Source organism: Oncorhynchus kisutch, unplaced genomic scaffold (genome assembly GCF_002021735.2).
Source record: "Oncorhynchus kisutch isolate 150728-3 unplaced genomic scaffold, Okis_V2 Okis07a-Okis12b_hom, whole genome shotgun sequence".
Lineage (NCBI taxonomy): Eukaryota > Metazoa > Chordata > Actinopteri > Salmoniformes > Salmonidae > Oncorhynchus > Oncorhynchus kisutch.
In genome coordinates, this window is record NW_022261984.1 from 16,317,094 (window position 1) to 16,336,752 (window position 19,659).

General features: G+C 48.2%; 1 protein-coding gene across 2 annotated transcripts in view; it reads left to right on the forward strand.

Annotated features, from left to right (window-relative positions):
- Window positions 1–19,659, forward strand: part of LOC116360060 (uncharacterized) — a 64,355-nt gene that overhangs the window by 38,697 nt on the left and 5,999 nt on the right. Inside the window, exon 7 of one of the 2 annotated variants that reach the window (XM_031814559.1) lies at window positions 17,916–19,627. In XM_031814559.1, coding sequence (XP_031670419.1) covers window positions 17,916–19,627 — 1,712 coding nt within the window. The remainder of the gene's footprint in view (window positions 1–17,915; window positions 19,628–19,659) is intronic. The other variant, XM_031814558.1, reaches the window with a different exon arrangement.

Here is a 19,659-nt window from a genome sequence, read left to right on the forward strand (position 1 = left end):
TGAATTGGGACAGTCCTCTGGTATCAGTATAGCCAGGCTGTAGACTGTCTAGTGGTGGATGAATTGGGACAGTCCTCTGGTATCAGTATAGCCAGGCTGTAGACTGTCTAGTGGTGGATGAATTGGGACAGTCCTCTGGTATCAGTATAGCCAGGCTGTAGACTGTCTAGTGGTGGATGAATTGGGACAGTCCTCTGCTATCAGTATAGCCAGGCTGTAGACTGTCTAGTGGTGGATGAATTGGGACAGTCCTCTGGTATCAGTAGACTGTCTGTCTAGTGGTGGATGAATTGGGACAGTCCTCTGGTATCAGTATAGCCAGGCTGTAGACTGTCTAGTGGTGGATGAATTGGGACAGTCCTCTGGTATCAGTATAGCCAGGCTGTAGACTGTCTAGTGGTGGATGAATTGGGACAGTCCTCTGGTATCAGTATAGCCAGGCTGTAGACTGTCTAGTGGTGGATGAATTGGGACAGTCCTCTGGTATCAGTATAGCCAGGCTGTAGACTGTCTAGTGGTGGATGAATTGGGACAGTCCTCTGGTATCAGTATAGCCAGGCTGTAGACTGTCTAGTGGTGGATTAATTGGGACAGTCCTCTGGTATCAGTAGACTGTCTGTCTAGTGGTGGATGAATTGGGACAGTCCTCTGGTATCAGTATAGCCAGGCTGTAGACTGTCTAGTGGTGGATGAATTGGGACAGTCCTCTGGTATCAGTATAGCCAGGCTGTAGACTGTCTAGTGGTGGATGAATTGGGACAGTCCTCTGGTATCAGTATAGCCAGGCTGTAGACTGTCTAGTGGTGGATGAATTGGGACAGTCCTCTGGTATCAGTATAGCCAGGCTGTAGACTGTCTAGTGGTGGATGAATTGGGACAGTCCTCTGGTATCAGTATAGCCAGGCTGTAGACTGTCTAGTGGTGGATGAATTGGGACAGTCCTCTGGTATCAGTATAGCCAGGCTGTAGACTGTCTAGTGGTGGATGAATTGGGACAGTCCTCTGGTATCAGTATAGCCAGGCTGTAGACTGTCTAGTGGTGGATGAATTGGGACAGTCCTCTGGTATCAGTATAGCCAGGCTGTAGACTTGGACAGTGAGTTGAATAATGGAATGGGGATGTATGGGATGTGTGTATATATCCATGTAATCAGGTTGTACCTGCCTGTTGTACCTGCCTGTTTCAACACCTGTTGGTACCTAGAACACAGTGCAGCTGGCTGGATCTGTCACCTCAGCTAGTCAGACTGACACACAGAAACACGTGGCTGTGAGACAGCGTAACGTCACAGACTGGATCGTTCCTGTTTCCTAATGACGTTGTGGATCAGAAATCCTTTAACCAAAATACTGGACAGGGATTAACTACTCTGCAAACCTGTCTTCAATGTGACAGTCGCACAGAGATGATGTCACTGGCCTCTCTTCATTTTTTATACCTTTATTTAACCAGGCAAGTCAGTTTAAAGAACAAATTCTTCTTTACAATGACGGCCTACAGTGGAACAGTGGGTTAACTGATCTAGGAACAGTGGGTTAACTGGTCTAGGAACAGTGGGTTAACTGGTCTAGGAACAGTGGGTTAACTGGTCTAGGAACAGTGGGTTAACTGATCTAGGAACAGTGGGTTAACTGATCTAGGAACAGTGGTTAGTGGGTTAACTGGTCTAGGAACAGTGGGTTAACTGGTCTAGGAACAGTGGGTTAACTGGTCTAGGAACAGGGGTTACTGTCTAGGAACATGGGTTAACTGGTCTAGGAACAGTGGGTTAACTGGTCTAGGAACAGTGGGTAACTGGTCTAGGAACAGTGGGTTACTGGTCTAGGAACAGTGGGTTAACTGGTCTAGGAACAGTGGGTTAACTGGTCTAGGAACAGTGGAAAAACAGTGGGTTAACTGGTCTAGGAACAGGGAACAGTGGGTTAACTGGTCTAGGAACAGTGGAACAGTGGGTTAACTGGTCTAGGAACAGTGGAACAGTGGGTTAACTGGTCTAGGAACAGTGGGTTAACTGGTCTAGGAACAGTGGGTTAACTGGTCTAGGAACAGTGGGTTAACTGGTCTAGGAACAGTGGGTTAACTGGTCTAGGAACAGTGGGTTAACTGGTCTAGGAACAGTGGGTTAACTGGTCTAGGAACAGTGGGTTAACTGGTCTAGGAACAGTGGGTTAACTGGTCTAGGAACAGTGGGTTAACTGGTCTAGGAACAGTGGGTTAACTGGTCTAGGAACAGTGGGTTAACTGGTCTAGGAACAGTGGGTTAACTGGTCTAGGAACAGTGGGTTAACTGGTCTAGGAACAGTGGGTAACTGGTCTAGGAACAGTGGGTAAACTGTCTAGGAACAGTGGGTTAACTGATCTAGGAACAGTGGGTTAACTGGTCTAGACATGGACAGTGGGTTAACTGGTCTAGGGAAACAGGGGTTAACTGGTCTAGGAACAGTGGGTTAAACTGGTCTAGGAACAGTGGGTTAACTGGTTCTAGGAACAGTGGGTTAACTGATCTAGGAACAGTGGGTTAACTGATCTAGGAACAGTGGGTTAACTGATCTAGGAACAGTGGGTTAACTGATCTAGGAACAGTGGAACAGTGGGTTAACTGGTCTAGGAACAGTGGGTTAACTGGTCTAGGAACAGTGGGTTAACTTGTCTAGGAACAGTGGGTTAACTGGTCTAGGAACAGTGGGTTAACTGGTCTAGGAACAGTGGGTTAACTGGTCTAGGAACAGTGGGTTAACTGGTCTAGAACAGTGGGGTTAACTGGTCTAGGAACAGTGGGTTAACTGGTCTAGGAACAGTGGGTTAACTGGTCTAGGTACAGATGGGTTAACTGGCCTAGGAACAGTGGTTAACTGGTCTAGGAACAGTGGGTTAACTGGTCTAGGAACAGTGGGGTTAACTGGTCTAGGAACAGTGGGTTAACTGGTCTAGGAACAGTGGGTGACTGGCCTAGGAACGTGGGTTACTGTCTAGAGAACAGTGGGTTAACTGGTCTAGGAACAGTGGGTTAAACTGGTCTAGGAACAGTGGGTTAACTGGTCTATAGGAACAGTGGGTTAACTGGTTCTAGGAACAGTGGGTTAACTGGTCTAGGAACAGTGGGGTTAACTGGTCTAGGAACAGTGGAACAGTGGGTTAACTGGTCTAGGAACAGTGGGTTAACTGGTCTAGGAACAGTGGGGTTAACTGGTCTAGGAACAGTGGGTTACTGGTCTAGGAACAGTGGGGTTAACTGGTCTAGGAACAGTGGGTTAACTGGTCTAGGAACAGTGGGTTACACTGGTCTAGGAACAGTGGGTTAACTGGTCTAGGAACCAGTGGGTTAACTGGTCTAGGAACAGTGGGTAACTGGTCTAGGAACAGTGGGGTTAGCTGGTCTAGGAAACAGTGGAACAGTGGGTTAACTGGTCTAGGAACAGTGGGTTAACTGGTCTAGGAACAGTGGGGTTAACTGGTCTAGGAACAGTGGGTTAACTGGTCTAGGAACAGTGGGGTAACTGGTCTAGGAACAGTGGGTTAACTGGTCTAGGAACAGTGGTTAACTGGTCTAGGAACAGTGGGTTAACTGGTCTAGGAACAGGGTTAATGGTCTAGGAACAGTGGGTTAACTGGTTCTAGGAACAGTGGGTTAACTGGTCTAGGAACAGTGGGAACAGTGGGTTAACTGGTCTAGGAACAGTGGAACAGTGGGTTAACTGGTCTAGGAACAGTGGAACAGTGGGTTTAACTGGTCTAGGAACAGTGGAACAGTGGGTTAACTGGTCTAGGAACAGTGGAACAGTGGGTTAACTGGTCTAGGAACAGTGGGTTAACTGGTAGTGGGTTAACTGGTCTAGGAACAGTGGGTTAACTGGTCTAGGAACAGTGGGTTAACTGGTCTAGGAACAGTGGGTTAACTGGTCTAGGAACAGTGGGTTAACTGGTCTAGGAACAGTGGGTTAACTGGTCTAGGAACAGTGGGTTAACTGGTCTAGGAACAGTGGGTTAACTGGTCTAGGAACAGTGGGTTAACTGGTCTAGGAACAGTGGGTTAACTGGTCTAGGAACAGTGGGTTAACTGGTCTAGGAACAGTGGAACAGTGGGTTAACTGGTCTAGGAACAGTGGAACAGTGGGTTAACTGGTCTAGGAACAGTGGAACAGTGGGTTAACTGGTCTAGGAACAGTGGGTTAACTGGTCTAGGAACAGTGGGTTAACTGGTCTAGGAACAGTGGGTTAACTGGTCTAGGAACAGTGGGTTAACTGGTCTAGGAACAGTGGGTTAACTGGTCTAGGAACAGTGGAACAGTGGGTTAACTGGTCTAGGAACAGTGGAACAGTGGGTTAACTGGTCTAGGAACAGTGGAACAGTGGGTTAACTGGTCTAGGAACAGTGGGTTAACTGGTCTAGGAACAGTGGGTTAACTGGTCTAGGAACAGTGGGTTAACTGGTCTAGGAACAGTGGGTTAACTGGTCTAGGAACAGTGGGTTAACTGGTCTAGGAACAGTGGGTTAACTGGTCTAGGAACAGTGGGTTAACTGGTCTAGGAACAGTGGGTTAACTGGTCTAGGAACAGTGGGTTAACTGGTCTAGGAACAGTGGGTTAACTGGTCTAGGAACAGTGGGTTAACTGGTCTAGGAACAGTGGAACAGTGGGTTAACTGGTCTAGGAACAGTGGAACAGTGGGTTAACTGGTCTAGGAACAGTGGAACAGTGGGTTAACTGTTCTAGGAACAGTGGAACAGTGGGTTAACTGGTCTAGGAACAGTGGAACAGTGGGTTAACTGGTCTAGGAACAGTGGAACAGTGGGTTAACTGGTCTAGGAACAGTGGGTTAACTGGTCTAGGAACAGTGGGGTTAACTGGTCTAGGAACAGTGGGTTAACTGGTCTAGGAACAGTGGGGTTAACTGGTCTAGGAACAGTGGGTTAACTGGTCTAGGAACAGTTGGGTTAACTGGTCTAGGAACAGTGGGTTAACTGGTCTAGGAACAGTGGGTTAACTGGTCTAGGAACAGTGGGTTAACTGGTCTAGGAACAGTGGGTTAAACTGGTCTAGGAACAGTGGGTTAACTGGTCTAGGAACAGTGGGTTTAACTGGTCTAGGAACAGTGGGTTAACTGGTCTAGGAACAGTGGGTTAACTGGTCTAGGAACAGTGGTGGTTAACTGGTCTAGGAACAGTGGGTTAACTGGTCTAGGAACAGTGGGTTAACTGGTCTAGGAACAGTGGGTTAACTGGTCTAGGAACAGTGGGTTAACTGGTCTAGGAACAGTGGGTTAACTGGTCTAGGAACAGTGGGTTAACTGGTTAGGAACAGTGGGTTAAATGGTCTAGGAACAGTGGGTTAACCTGGTCTAGAGGAACAGTGGAACAGTGGGTTAACTGGTCTAGGAAGTGGAACAGTGGGTTAACTGGTCTAGGAACAGTGGGTTAACTGGTCTAGGAACAGTGGGTTAACTGGTCTAGGAACAGTGGGTTAACTGGTCTAGGAACAGTGGGTTAACTGGTCTAGGAACAGTGGGGTTAACTGGTCTACGGAACAGTGGGTTAACTGGTCTAGGAAACAGTGGGTTAACTGTCTAGGAACAGTGGGTTAAACTGGTCTAGGAACAGTGGGTTAACTGGTCTAGGAACAGTGGGTAACTGGTCTAGGAACAGTGGGTTAACTGGTCTGGGAACAGTGGGTTTAACTGGTCTGGAACAGTGGGTTAACTGGTCTGGGAACAGTGGGTTAACTGGTCTAGGAACAGTGGGTTAACTGGTCCTAGGAACAGTGGGTTAACTGGTCTAGGAACAGTGGGTTAACTGGTCTAGGAACAGTGGGTTAACTGGTCTAGGAACAGTGGGTTAACTGGTCTAGGAACAGTGGGTTAACTGGTCTAGGAACAGTGGGTTAACTGGTCTAGGAACAGTGGGTTAACTGGTCTAGGAACAGTGGGTTAACTGGTCTAGGAACAGTGGGTTAACTGGCCTAGGAACAGTGGGTTAACTGGTCTAGGAACAGTGGGTTAACTGGTCTGGGAACAGTGGGTTAACTGGTCTGGGAACAGTGGGTTAACTGGTCTGGGAACAGTGGGTTAACTGGTCTAGGAACAGTGGGTTAACTGGTCTAGGAACAGTGGGTTAACTGGTCTAGGAACAGTGGGTTAACTGGTCTAGGAACAGTGGGTTAACTGGTCTAGGAACAGTGGGTTAACTGGTCTAGGAACAGTGGGTTAACTGGTGGTTAACCTGGTCTAGGAAACAGTGGGTTAACTGGTCTAGGAACAGTGGGTTAACTGGCCTAGGAACAGTGGGTTTAACTGGTCTAGGAACAGTGGGTTAACTGGTCTAGGAACAGTGGGTTAACTGGTCTAGGAACAGTGGGTTAACTGGTCTAGGAACAGTGGGTTAACTGGTCTAGGAACAGTGGGTTAACTGGTCTAGGAACAGTGGGTTAACTGGTCTAGGAACAGTGGGTTTAACTGCCTGTTCAGGGGCAGAACGACAGATTTGTACCTTGTCAGCTCGGGGATTTGAACTTGCAACCTTTTGGTTACTAGTCCAACACTCTAACCACTAGGCTACCCTGCCGCCCCATGTGACAGTCGCACAGATATGATGTCATTCCCTTTCTTCATATGACAGACACACAGAGATGATGTCACCCCCTTTCTTCATATGACAGTCGCACAGAGATGATGTCACTGCCTCTCTTCGTATGACAGACACACAGAGATGTCACTCAACGACAATGCTGTCACAGATGACGTCAGCTCATGACAGACCGTGCACAGTGATGTTCCCAACACGACATAAAGGAGTCACCCCTCTCCCCCTCCCTGATCCTGACGGTGGTGTTTGGTCCTCCCCCCACTAGGAGGCAGCAGCAGCGTTGGGGAGCAGCCGGGGCGTACCAGACCGAGGAACACCATGCCCAGAGGTCCAGTGAGCTGTCTGAGGGGCTGCTGTCCAAGGCTCTGAGAGACGTGAGGTCTGGTCGTCTCCAGGAGAACAGAGCTGCCCTTCTCTACGGGATCCCCCTTGAAATCCTGCGCTCAGAGCTGGGGGAGGATGTGACCTCACAGGATGTGGCGGCGGCGCACGGCGAGGAGGTGCGGCTGGTGTTGCAGAGGGTGGCGGACTGGGCGGAGCTGGGAGCGAGGGAGGAGAACGGAGAAATGCTCTTCCTTCCCTCCTCTTCGTCTTGTCTGACCCGGCATGGCCTGCAGAGGGTTTTGTCCCGGTCTCTACCCCCCCAGCTCAGAGAGGAGCTCCACCTCCGTATCCCCCAGGTCAGATCGCGCTCCAGACCAGCTCCCCCTCTCCCTGAGCCTTGCAGCCTGGCTGAGCACCTGCACTACCACCCCCCACCACACCATGGCACCACCACCACTAATATCGCTGCTACCTCTTCCTCTCTGCTGAGACTCCACCGCTCCCTCCTGCCCTCCCTCGACCTGCCTGACCTCTCACCCCACCACCGCTGCTCCTCATTGGATGATCCTGAGGAAGGGGCGGAGCATAGCGGGGAGAACAAGCAGTCCAGGAAGAAGCGCGGGCGCTACCGGCAGTACGACCACGACCTGCTAGAGGAGGCTATCACCATGGTGATGGGGGGCAGGATGAGCATTTCCAAGGCCCAGGTAGTTTATGGGATACCTCACAGCACGCTGGAGTACAAGGTCAAAGAGCGCAACGGAACCCTGAAGATACCGCCCAAGAGGAGGCCCGTCATCGTCACGACTACGACCGCACGGCAACCTCCGGACTTTGCCGGGTTCCACCGACTCAGGGACTAACGATGCCACCAACAGGTTCTAGACTACAAAACATTCGAGTCTAGAACCAACAACACTTGAACTCCTCTCGACCTCCAACAGAACAGGAGAATGTTTTGTGGATCTGGGTCCAATACAGATTTCATAAATACTTGGTGCGCTTGGTTTGTTTTCGCTTGACATGCAGAGTGTGTAGATTTCTGGACTTCTGGTACCATTTGTTGCCTAATCGAGGTAAATCGAGCACACCTCCATCTATTTGACCAATGTATCATATTGACCCCCCAGGTCTTTATAAAAACAGACAGTTACATCCAGGTCACTGTGTGTCCATGCAGACCATTACCCAGGTCACTGTGTGTCCATGCAGACCAGGTTATATTACCCAGGTCACTGTGTGTCCATGCAGACCAGGTTATATTACCCAGGTCACTGTGTGTCCATGCAGACCAGGTTATATTACCCAGGTCACTGTGTGTCCGTGCAGACCATTACCCAGGTCACTGTGTGTCCATGCAGACCAGGTTATATTACCCAGGTCACTGTGTGTCCGTGCAGACCATTACCCAGGTCACTGTGTGTCCATGCAGACCAGGTTATATTACCCAGGTCACTGTGTGTCCGTGCAGACCATTACCCAGGTCACTGTGTGTCCATGCAGACCAGGTTATATTACCCAGGTCACTGTGTGTCCGTGCAGACCATTACCCAGGTCACTGTGTGTCCATGCAGACCAGGTTATATTACCCAGGTCACTGTGTGTCCATGCAGACCAGGTTATATTACCCAGGTCACTGTGTGTCCATGCAGACCAGGTTATATTACCCAGGTCACTGTGTGTCCATGCAGACCAGGTTATATTACCCAGGTGCACTACGCCCGGGCCCGTCACAGGGGTCACTAGAGCGCGATGGGGACAAGGATATCCCAGCCGGTCAAAACCCTCCCCTAACCCAGACGACGCTGAGCCAACTGTGCGCCGCCCCATGGACCTCCCGGTCGCGGCCGCCTGCGACAGAACCCAGAATCTGTGTTGGCCTTAGACCACTGCGTCACCCGGGAGGCCCCTAAGTAAGGTGTATTTTAAATCCAATCTTCAGGTCAGCTGGTTGTCCATGTCTACCTGGTAGTTAATGTGTCCCTGGTTTGGCCAGAGAGTCCACTGTACTGGGACCTAGTTAAGGATTCACATTGGATTGTATTCGGATGTGAAAAACAGCATTGATCCTCTTGTCTTTTAAATGTTCCTCACTGCTGCTGTAAACTCCCATCTCTCTCTGTTTTCTATTATCTCTGGTATTGGGCATCTCAGAAGGAGCCATTGTATTAGCTATTGATCTCTCTCTCTGTTTTCTATCATCTCTGGTATTGGGCATCTCAGAAGGAGCCGTTGCTATTGGACCAAAACACAATTTTCAGGGTGTTGGGGGGGGTTTCTGTAATTCCTCCCACTTAATGCTGCTCTTTTATTAACCTCTCAGCCTGTCTATCTCTGGTCTCATAACGTCTCTGGTCTCACAACGTCTCTGGTCTCACAACGTCTCTGGTCTCACAACGTCTCTGGTCTCACAACGTCTCTGGTCTCACAACGTCTCTGGTCTCATAAAGTCTCTGGTCTCATAAAGTCTCTGGTCTCATAACGTCCCTGGTCTCATAACGAAGGATAACAACAAGCCATTTACTGCTGTTTAGAACAGAGACATCTTTGTGTTGTTGTCACCCTCACTGAATCCTCTTCTCTTAAACCTACAGAGTTTAAGAGACACAATGAAGCCTATAAGGTGCATTTTTAAAGGGACACTTACAGGACATGATCTGTTCTCCTCCAGAGTCTCGCGGATACCATTTTTATATGTCTGTGTGCTAACTAGCATTAGCGCAATGACTGGACGTCTATGGGAACAGTTGGCATTCTAGTAGGTGTAATGACTGGAAGTCTATGGGTATCTGCTAGCATTCTAGTAGGTGTAATGACTGGAAGTCTATGGGTATCTGCTAGCATTCTAGTAGGTGTAATGACTGGAAGTCTATGGGGATTGGATCACATTCTAGCAGATACCCATAGACTTCCCAGACCCCTCCCAGACAGCTCCAGCCCAGACCCCTCCCAGACAGCTCCAGCCCAGACCCCTCCCAGACAGCTCCAGCCCAGACCCCTCCCAGACAGCTCCAGCCCAGACCCCTCCCAGACAGCTCCCCGCGGAGACCCCTCCCAGACAGCTCCCCGCGGAGACCCCTCCCAGACAGCTCCCCGCGGAGACCCCTCCCAGACAGCTCCAGCCCAGACCCCTCCCAGACAGCTCCAGCCCAGACCCCTTCCAGACAGCTCCAGCCCAGACCCCTCCCAGACAGCTCCAGCCCAGACCCCTCCCAGACAGCTCCAGCCCAGACCCCTCCCAGACAGCTCCAGCTAAAGTCTTGCTTGAATAGGGTCTATAGTAGTACCACTATATAGGGAATAGGGCTCTGGTCTATAGTAGTACCACTATATAGGGAATAGGGCTCTGGTCTATAGTAGTCCCACTATATAGGGAATATGGCTCTGGTCTATAGTAGTACCACTATATAGGGAATAGGGTCTATAGTAGTACCACTATATAGGGAATAGGGTCTATAGTAGTACCACTATATAGGGAATATGGCTCTGGTCTATAGTAGTACCACTATATAGGGAATAGGGCTCTGGTCTATAGTAGTACCACTATATAGGGAATAGGGCTCTGGTCTATAGTAGTACCACTATATAGGGAATAGGGCTCTGGTCTATAGTAGTACCACTATATAGGGAATAGGGCTCTGGTCTATAGTAGTACCACTATATAGGGAATAGGGTCTATAGTAGTACCACTATATAGGGAATATGGCTCTGGTCTATAGTAGTACCACTATATAGGGAATAGGGCTCTGGTCTATAGTAGTACCACTATATAGGGAATAGGGCTCTGGTCTATAGTAGTACCACTATATAGGGAATAGGGCTCTGGTCTATAGTAGTACCACTATATAGGGAATAGGGCTCTGGTCTATAGTAGTACCACTATATAGGGAATAGGGCTCTGGTCTATAGTAGAACCACTATATAGGGAATAGGGCTCTGGTCTATAGTAGTACCACTATATAGGGAATAGGGTCTATAGTAGTACCACTATATAGGGAATAGGGTCTATAGTAGTACCACTATATAGGGAATAGGGTCTATAGTAGTACCACTATATAGGGAATAGGGTCTATAGTAGTACCACTATATAGGGAATAGGGTCTATAGTAGTACCACTATATAGGGAATAGGGCTCTGGTCTATAGTAGTACCACTATATAGGGAATAGGGCTCTGGTCTATAGTAGTACCACTATATAGGGAATAGGGTCTATAGTAGTACCACTATATAGGGAATAGGGTCTATAGTAGTACCACTATATAGGGAATTAGGGTCTATATTAGTGCCACTATATAGGGTATAGGGTCTATAGTATTACCACTATATAGGGAATAGTGTCTACAGTAGTAACACTATATAGGGAATAGGGTCTATAGTAGTACCACAATATAGGGAATAGGGTCTATAGTAGTACCACTATATAGGGAATAGGGACTATAGTAGTACCACTATATAGGGAATAGCGTCTATAGTAGTACCACTATATAGGGAATAGCGTCTATAGTAGTACCACTATATAGGGAATAGGGTCTATAGTAGTACCACTATATAGGGAATAGGGTCTATAGTAGTACCACTATATAGGGAATAGGGTCTATAGTAGTACCACTATATAGGGAATAGGGTCTATAGTAGTACCACTATATAGGGAATATGGTCTATAGTAGTACCACTATATAGGGAATAGCGTCTATAGGAGTACCACTATATAGGGAATAGCGTCTATAGTAGTACCACTATATAGGGAATAGCGTCTATAGTAGTACCACTATATAGGGAATAGGGTCTATAGTAGTACCACTATATAGGGAATAGGGTCTATAGTAGTACCACAATATAGGGAATAGGGTCTGTAGTAGTACCACTATATAGGGAATAGCGTCTATAGTAGTACCACTATATAGGGAATGGGGTCTATAGTAGTGCCACTATATAGGGAATAGGGTCTGTAGTAGTACCACTATATAGGGAATAGCGTCTATAGTAGTACCACTATATAGGGAATGGGGTCTATAGTAGTGCCACTATATAGGGAATAGGGCTCTGGTCTATAGTAGTACCACTATATAGGGAACAGGGTTCTGGTCTATAGTAGTTCACTATATAGGGAATAGGGCTCTGGTCTATAGTAGTACCACTATATAGGGAATAGGGCTCTGGTCTATAGTAGTACCACTATATAGGGAATAGGGTCTATAGTAGTACCACTATATAGGGAATAGGGTGTATAGTAATACCACTATATAGGGAATAGGGCTCTGGTCTATAGTAGTACCACTATATAGGGAATAGGGCTCTGGTCTATAGTAGTACCACTATATAGGGAATAGGGCTCTGGTCTATAGTAGTACCACTATATAGGGCTCTGGTCTATAGTAGTACCACTATATAGGGTGACATTTGGGACAGTAATCATATGGCTCTGTACCTACCTACCTATGGTGTAGTCTCATCTCTCTGGGGATACTCCCCTCCCCTCCTGATGACTGACACTAGTCTAGATGGTGTAGTCTCACCTCTCTGGGGACACTCCCCTCCCCTCCTGATGACTGACACTAGTCTAGATGGTGTAGTCTCACCTCTCTGGGGATACTCCCCTCCCCTCCTGATGACTGACACTAGTCTAGATGGTGTAGTCTCACCTCTCTGGGGATACTCCCCTCCCCTCCTGATGACTGACACTAGTCTAGATGGTGTAGTCTCACCTCTCTGGGGATACTCCCCTCCCCTCCTGATGACTGACACTAGTCTAGATGGTGTAGTCTCACCTCTCTGGGGACACTCCCCTCCTGATGACTGACACTAGTCTAGATGGTGTAGTCTCACCTCTCTGGGGACACTCCCCTCCTGATGAATCCAATCTGTTACATTTCGTATTTCTTTACTAACTCAGGATATATTCATGCTCTGAATACACTGACCGACCCCAAACTCAGACGAGGTTCTACTGCGGTATTACCATGGTTACACTGACCGACCCCAAACTCAGACGAGGTTCTACTGCGGTATTACCATGGTTACACTGACCGACCCCAAACTCAGACGAGGTTCTACTGCGGTATTACCATGGTTACACTGACCGACCCCAAACTCAGACGAGGTTCTACTGCAGTATTACCATGGTTACACTGACCGACCCCAAACTCAGACGAGGTTCTACTGCAGTATTACCATGGTTACACTGACCGACCCAAACTCAGACTAGGTTCTACTGCGGTATTACCATGGTTACACTGACCGACCCAAACTCAGACGAGGGTCTACTGCGGTATTACCATGGTTACACTGACCGTCCCAAACTCAGACTAGGCTCTACTGTGGTATTACCGTGGTTACACTGACCGACCCCAAACTCAGACGAGGTTCTACTGCAGTATTACCATGGTTACACTGACTAGGTTCTACTGCAGTATTACCATGGTTACACTGACTAGGTTCTACTGCAGTATTACCATGGTTACACTGACTAGGTTCTACTGCAGTATTACCATGGTTACACTGACTAGGTTCTACTGCAGTATTACCATGGTTACACTGACTAGGTTCTACTGCGGTATTACCATGGTTACACTGACTAGGTTCTACTGCGGTATTACCATGGTTACACTGACTAGGTTCTACTGCAGTATTACCATGGTTACACTGACTAGGTTCTACTGCAGTATTACCATGGTTACACTGACTAGGTTCTACTGCGGTATTACCATGGTTACACTGACGAGGTTCTACTGCGGTATTACCATGGTTACACTGACCGACCCCAAACTCAGACGAGGTTCTACTGCGGTATTACCATGGTTACACTGACCGACCCAAACTCAGACTAGGTTCTACTGCGGTATTACCATGGTTACACTGACCGACCCAAACTCAGAGGAGGTTCTACTGCGGTATTACCATGGTTACACTGACCGACCCAAACTCAGACGAGGGTCTACTGCGGTATTACCATGGTTACACTGACCGACCCAAACTCAGACGAGGGTCTACTGCGGTATTACCATGGTTACACTGACCGACCCAAACTCAGACGAGGGTCTACTGCGGTATTACCATGGTTACACTGACCAACCCAAACTCAGACTAGGTTCTACTGCGGTATTACCATGGTTACACTGACCGACACAAACACAGACTAGGTTCTACTGCGGTATTACCATGGTTACACTGACCGTCCCAAACTCAGACTAGGCTCTACTGTGGTATTACCATGGTTACACTGACCGACCCCAAACTCAGACGAGGTTCTACTGCAGTATTACCATGGTTACACTGACTAGGTTCTACTGCAGTATTACCATGGTTACACTGACTAGGTTCTACTGCAGTATTACCATGGTTACACTGACTAGGTTCTACTGCGGTATTACCATGTTTACACTGACTAGGTTCTACTGCGGTATTACCATGGTTACACTGACGAGGTTCTACTGCGGTATTACCATGGTTACACTGACGAGGTTCTACTGCGGTATTACCATGGTTACACTGACTAGGTTCTACTGCGGTATTACCATGGTTACACTGACGAGGTTCTACTGCGGTATTACCATGGTTACACTGACGAGGTTCTACTGCGGTATTACCATGGTTACACTGACGAGGTTCTACTGCGGTATTACCATGGTTACACTGACGAGGTTCTACTGCGGTATTACCATGGTTACACTGACGAGGTTCTACTGCGGTATTACCATGGTTACACTGACGAGGTTCTACTGCGGTATTACCATGGTTACACTGACGAGGTTCTACTGCGGTATTACCATGGTTACACTGTGTACATCTTCAGGTGATTTCTTTGTTGTTTCCAACTGTCTACATATTTTATAAAATAAATACTTGAACAGAAATCTGTTATTTTATACATCGATTTGGACTGAATGATAAACTAAATGATAAATGTTTAATTGTTGTCGTGAAGCGTTTAGTTTTGCTGCTTGGAAATCTTTTTCTTTCTACATTTTGCTTCTGTGATTTTTTTAAATATTATTTTGATTGATTTGTGTCTAAAAAAAATCAATTAAAAAAATTCTTTAAAGAGGCCCTTTGATGCTGTGTTGTTCTGTTCTAAATGAGTTGGGGATTTTAAAATGTTATATTAATAATGTATTTATTGTCTCCAGCCCCATTTAGACCACTAGGAGGTGATGCTGACTGAATCGGGGAAGAAGCTGGTACTCTAGCAGTACTTAAGTAGTATTTTAAAGTATTTGTGGTTTGGGGGGGGGGGGTATCTGTACTTTACTATTTTATATTTTGGACAACTTTTACTTCTCTACATTCCTAAAGAAAATAATGTCTCAGTACATTTTCTCTGACGCCCAAAAAATACTCGTTCCATTTTGAATGCTTAGATGTCAGAGTGTTGGGGTGTGTCCTTTGTTTAATATAATATAAAATAAGAATTTGTTCTTAACTGACTTGCCTAGTTAAATAAAGGTAAAATACAGTGGTTCCCAAACTGGGGGTCCAGGTGGGTCCAGGTGGGTCCAGGTGGGTCCAGGTGGGTCCAGGGGGGTCCAGGCGGGTCCAGGGGGGGTCCAGGGGGGTCCAGGTGGGTCCAGGCGTGATGACTTTGTATTATTTGTTTTACAAATACATTTTTTGGGATGGAAAAGTGCTTTCAGGGTAAATTTTAAATGCCTAAATACGAAGTATGTAGAAGCGATTAATGGACCTGTATATTTAAACAATATAAGAACTAACCAGCACCCAAAATATACGCTAGACATTCAGGCCCCCATTGATGTTAGAATGTTCCAGAATTAGAACGCAGCTGTAGCCATGGCAACGTGTTTAGAATTGAAGGGAAATGGCTTTATAACTGCTAAAATATGATTTCAGTTTCATGGCAAAATGTGTAGAAACTCTGCATCGTTTTAATTCATGTTTTAATTATGTTACATTCAGTTAAATGTTTAGAAGATGATGGTTTTATTCCTCAATTATTTACTTATTATTGGTCTGGTTCTGTTTTATCACCTCTCAACCCTTATGGTGGTCTGTTATCACCACTCAACCCTTATGGTGGGCTGTTATCACCTCTCAACCCTTATGGTGGGCTGTTATCACCTCTCAACCCTTATGGTGGGCTGTTATCACCTCTCAACCCTTATGGTGGGCTGTTATCACCTCTCAACCCTTATGGTGGGCTGTTATCACCTCTCAACCCTTATGGTGGGCTGTTATCACCTCTCAACCCTTATGGTGGGCTGTTATCACCACTCAACCCTTATGGTGGGCTGTTATCACCTCTCAACCCTTATGGTGGGCTGTTATCACCTCTCAACCCTTATGGTGGGCTGTTATCACCTCTCAACCCTTATGGTGGGCTGTTATCACCTCTCAACCCTTATGGTGGGCTGTTATCACCTCTCAACCCTTATGGTGGGCTGTTATCACCACTCAACCCTTATGGGGGTCGCCTCTATAAAGACAGGCTGTTATCACCTCTCAACCCTTATGGGGGTCTGTTATCACCACTCAACCCTTATGGTGGGCTGTTATCACCTCTCAACCCTTATGGTGGGCTGTTATCACCTCTCAACCCTTATGGTGGGCTGTTATCACCTCTCAACCCTTATGGTGGGCTGTTATCACCACTCAACCCTTATGGGGGTCGCCTCTATAAAGACAGGCTGTTATCACCACTCAACCCTTATGGGGGTCGCCTCTATAAAGACAGGTTGTTATCACCTCTCAACCCTTATCACCTCCCAACCCTTATGGGGGTCGCCTCTATAAAGACAGGCTGTTATCACCTCTCAACCCTTATGGTGGGCTGTTATCACCTCTCAACCCTTATGGTGGGCTGTTATCACCTCTCAACCCTTATGGTGGGCTGTTATCACCTCTCAACCCTTATGGTGGGCTGTTATCACCTCTCAACCCTTATGGTGGGCTGTTATCACCTCTCAACCCTTATGGTGGGCTGTTATCACCACTCAACTTTTATGGGTTGATCACAGACAGTGGCACCAGCAAAGCACCCCCACACCATCACAGTTCCTCCTCCATGCTTCACGGTGGGAACCACACATGCAGAGATCATCCGTTCACCTACTCTGCATCTCACCAAGAAATGGCGTTGGAACCAAAAATCTCAAATTTGGACTCGTTTCCACCGGTCTAATGTCCACTGCTCGTGTTTCTTGCCCCAAGCAAGTCTCTTCTTATTATTGGTGTCCTTTAGTAGTGGTTTCTTTGCAACAATTCGACCATGAAGGCCTGATCCACGCAGTCTCCTCTGAACAGTTGATGTTGAGATGTGTCTGTTACTTGAACTCTGAAACATTTATTTGGGCTGCTATTTCTGAGGCTGGTAACTCTAATGAACTCATCCTCTACAGCAGAGGTACCTCTGGGTCTTTCCTGTGGTGGTCCTCATGAGAGCCAGTTTCATCATAGTGCTTGATGGTTTTTGCAACTGAACTTGAAGAAACTTTCAAAGTTCTTGAAGTTTTCCGTATTGACTGACCTCTGCTTATTTCAGCTGTTCTTGCCATAATATGGACTTGGTCTTTTACCAAATAGGCCTATCTTCTGTATACCACCCCTACCTTGTCACAACACAACTGATTGGCTAAAACGCATTAAGAAGGAAAGAAATTCCACAAATTAACTTAAGGCACACCTGTTAATTGAAATGCATTCCAGGTGACTACCTCATGAAGCTGGTTGAGAGAATGCCAAGAATGTGCAAAGCTGTCAAGGCAAAGGGTAGCTACTTTGAAGAATCTCAAATATTGCTAAATTTAAGTAGATTTTTTCCGTATGAGACCACCAGTGCTTTGTGTTGACTGGTGGGTTAGAGTTGTTGACCGTCTGTTCTGCGCTGGTATAAAGCCTCTCTGCCTTCATTAATAAACCGGCTTCTGTTGTGTGGTCATTGTTTCTGTGATGGTAATGAATCTCCATAAGAATGAGTCCTACGGTTTAGTTGGTGAATCTAATGAAGCGGCTCCTTTTCATTAAATTAAATATTTTTCCTATCCCCTGTCTATCTCTAGCTCCCTGTTGCCCCCTGTTACGGATGAACCCCAGAGGGAAGCAGAGGATGCTGGGATGCCCGATGCCCCAAGTGGGAGGAGTTCTGCTCTGGAAGCGGTACGCTCCACGTTATGCCCCGCCCATCGCTCTCTGCTCCAGCGAATCCTGAGGCTCGCCCACCAGCAGCACCGTCTATCATTGGCCTACAGGGACGCCCATCGCCGCCTCGTCCCGCCCCCAGACCCTCTCTGCGGCCACCTGGTGGCCAAACAACAGGACGACACTGCCTCTCCTCCTTCCTTCACTGGCTGTTGGAGCCGTAGTGGAGCCACGCGTCCGACTGACTGGAAGACACCAGGTGGTCCAGGCTGTTGCTGCTGGCTGCCTCCTGTCTGTTTCTGCCTCCAGAGCCTCCGCTGCCTGTCCTGCCAGAGCCTGTCCCTGGGACACATCACCACTGGGGTTCGCTCCTCCTCTTCTCTGTGCTCTTTCACGTCCTCCTCTTCTCGTTCATCCTCCGCTCTGTGCCCTAATCCCTCAGTCTGTCCCGTGGCCTCTGTCTGTTGCTCCAACCCCCAGCCCTGCACCTCCTGCTGCTCAGAACACACCTACCTGGCCCCGGTCAGACACACAGCCCCGGGAGGAGGAGGAGGAAGCGAGTGCCCTGTCCTCAAGAGAGAGCGATCCCGCACCCCCTCTCCTCCCCCCCTCTCCCCCATACCCTCAGACATGGACGGTAAGGAGGAAGACAAGCCTCCCTCTCTTCTGCAGCAGGAGGGGGAAAAAGAGGAGGAGGCTGGGTGTGGTGGGGCGGTGGGTGAGGACAGGGAGCAGCAGGACCTGGTGGAGCGTTTCAGTGACAAACTAAAGACAATCAGACCCCAGGAGAAGGATCCTCCACTCAGCTCTGCCTTAGCCAATCACAACCTAGAGAAGGATCCCCACCTGACGACCTCGGCCAATCAGCACATTGCAGAGTCCCAGGCCGACGCCCACCTGAGTGAGATCATCACCACCGTTCTGAACACGGGTGGCGGCAGCGACTACAGCCTAAACGACATGTTGCATCACCATGACAACAACGAGAGCCAGCCACCTCGGACGCGTTCCCGGCGGCGACAGGAGGCCCTGGCTGCCATGGCGACTTTGCCCGACCAGTCGTCCACCCGGCGCCAGACTTTGCTAATCAAACGGGAGCTGGCCAGGCTGAACCAATCGCTGGGCAGGAGGCTGTCGCTAGGGAAGAACAAGAGCCGCAGTGCCACGCCCTTTTCTACCTGCTCCTCACCTGAACCAACCCCTGTTACATCAGAGATAGACAGAATCACAGAGGAGGAGGGTGAGACTGGTAGAGTGAAGGAGGGTGAGACTGGTAGAGTGAAGGAGGGTGAGACTGGTAGAGTGGAGGAGGGCGAGACCGGTAGAGTGAAGGAGGGAGAAACCGGTAGAGTGAAGGAGGGCGAGACCGGTAGAGTGAAGGAGGGCGCGACGGAGAAGGTGACAGCGGAGAAGGTGACAGCAGAGAAGGCAGGTCCAGTGAGAGTCACGAAGGATAGAGTCGGCATGAAGGAGGAGATGGAGAAACCCCCAGTCCTCTCCTCTACACAACAGAGTCCCCCGCAGGAGGACCAACACAAACCAGAGAGCTGGAACATCACCTGTCAGGATAGCAGTAGGAGTGACCTCCCTGAGAAGAGGAGAGAGGAGGAGTCACCAGGTAGTACCAGCAGTGGTCTTCCTGAGAGGAGTATAGAGGAAGAGGAG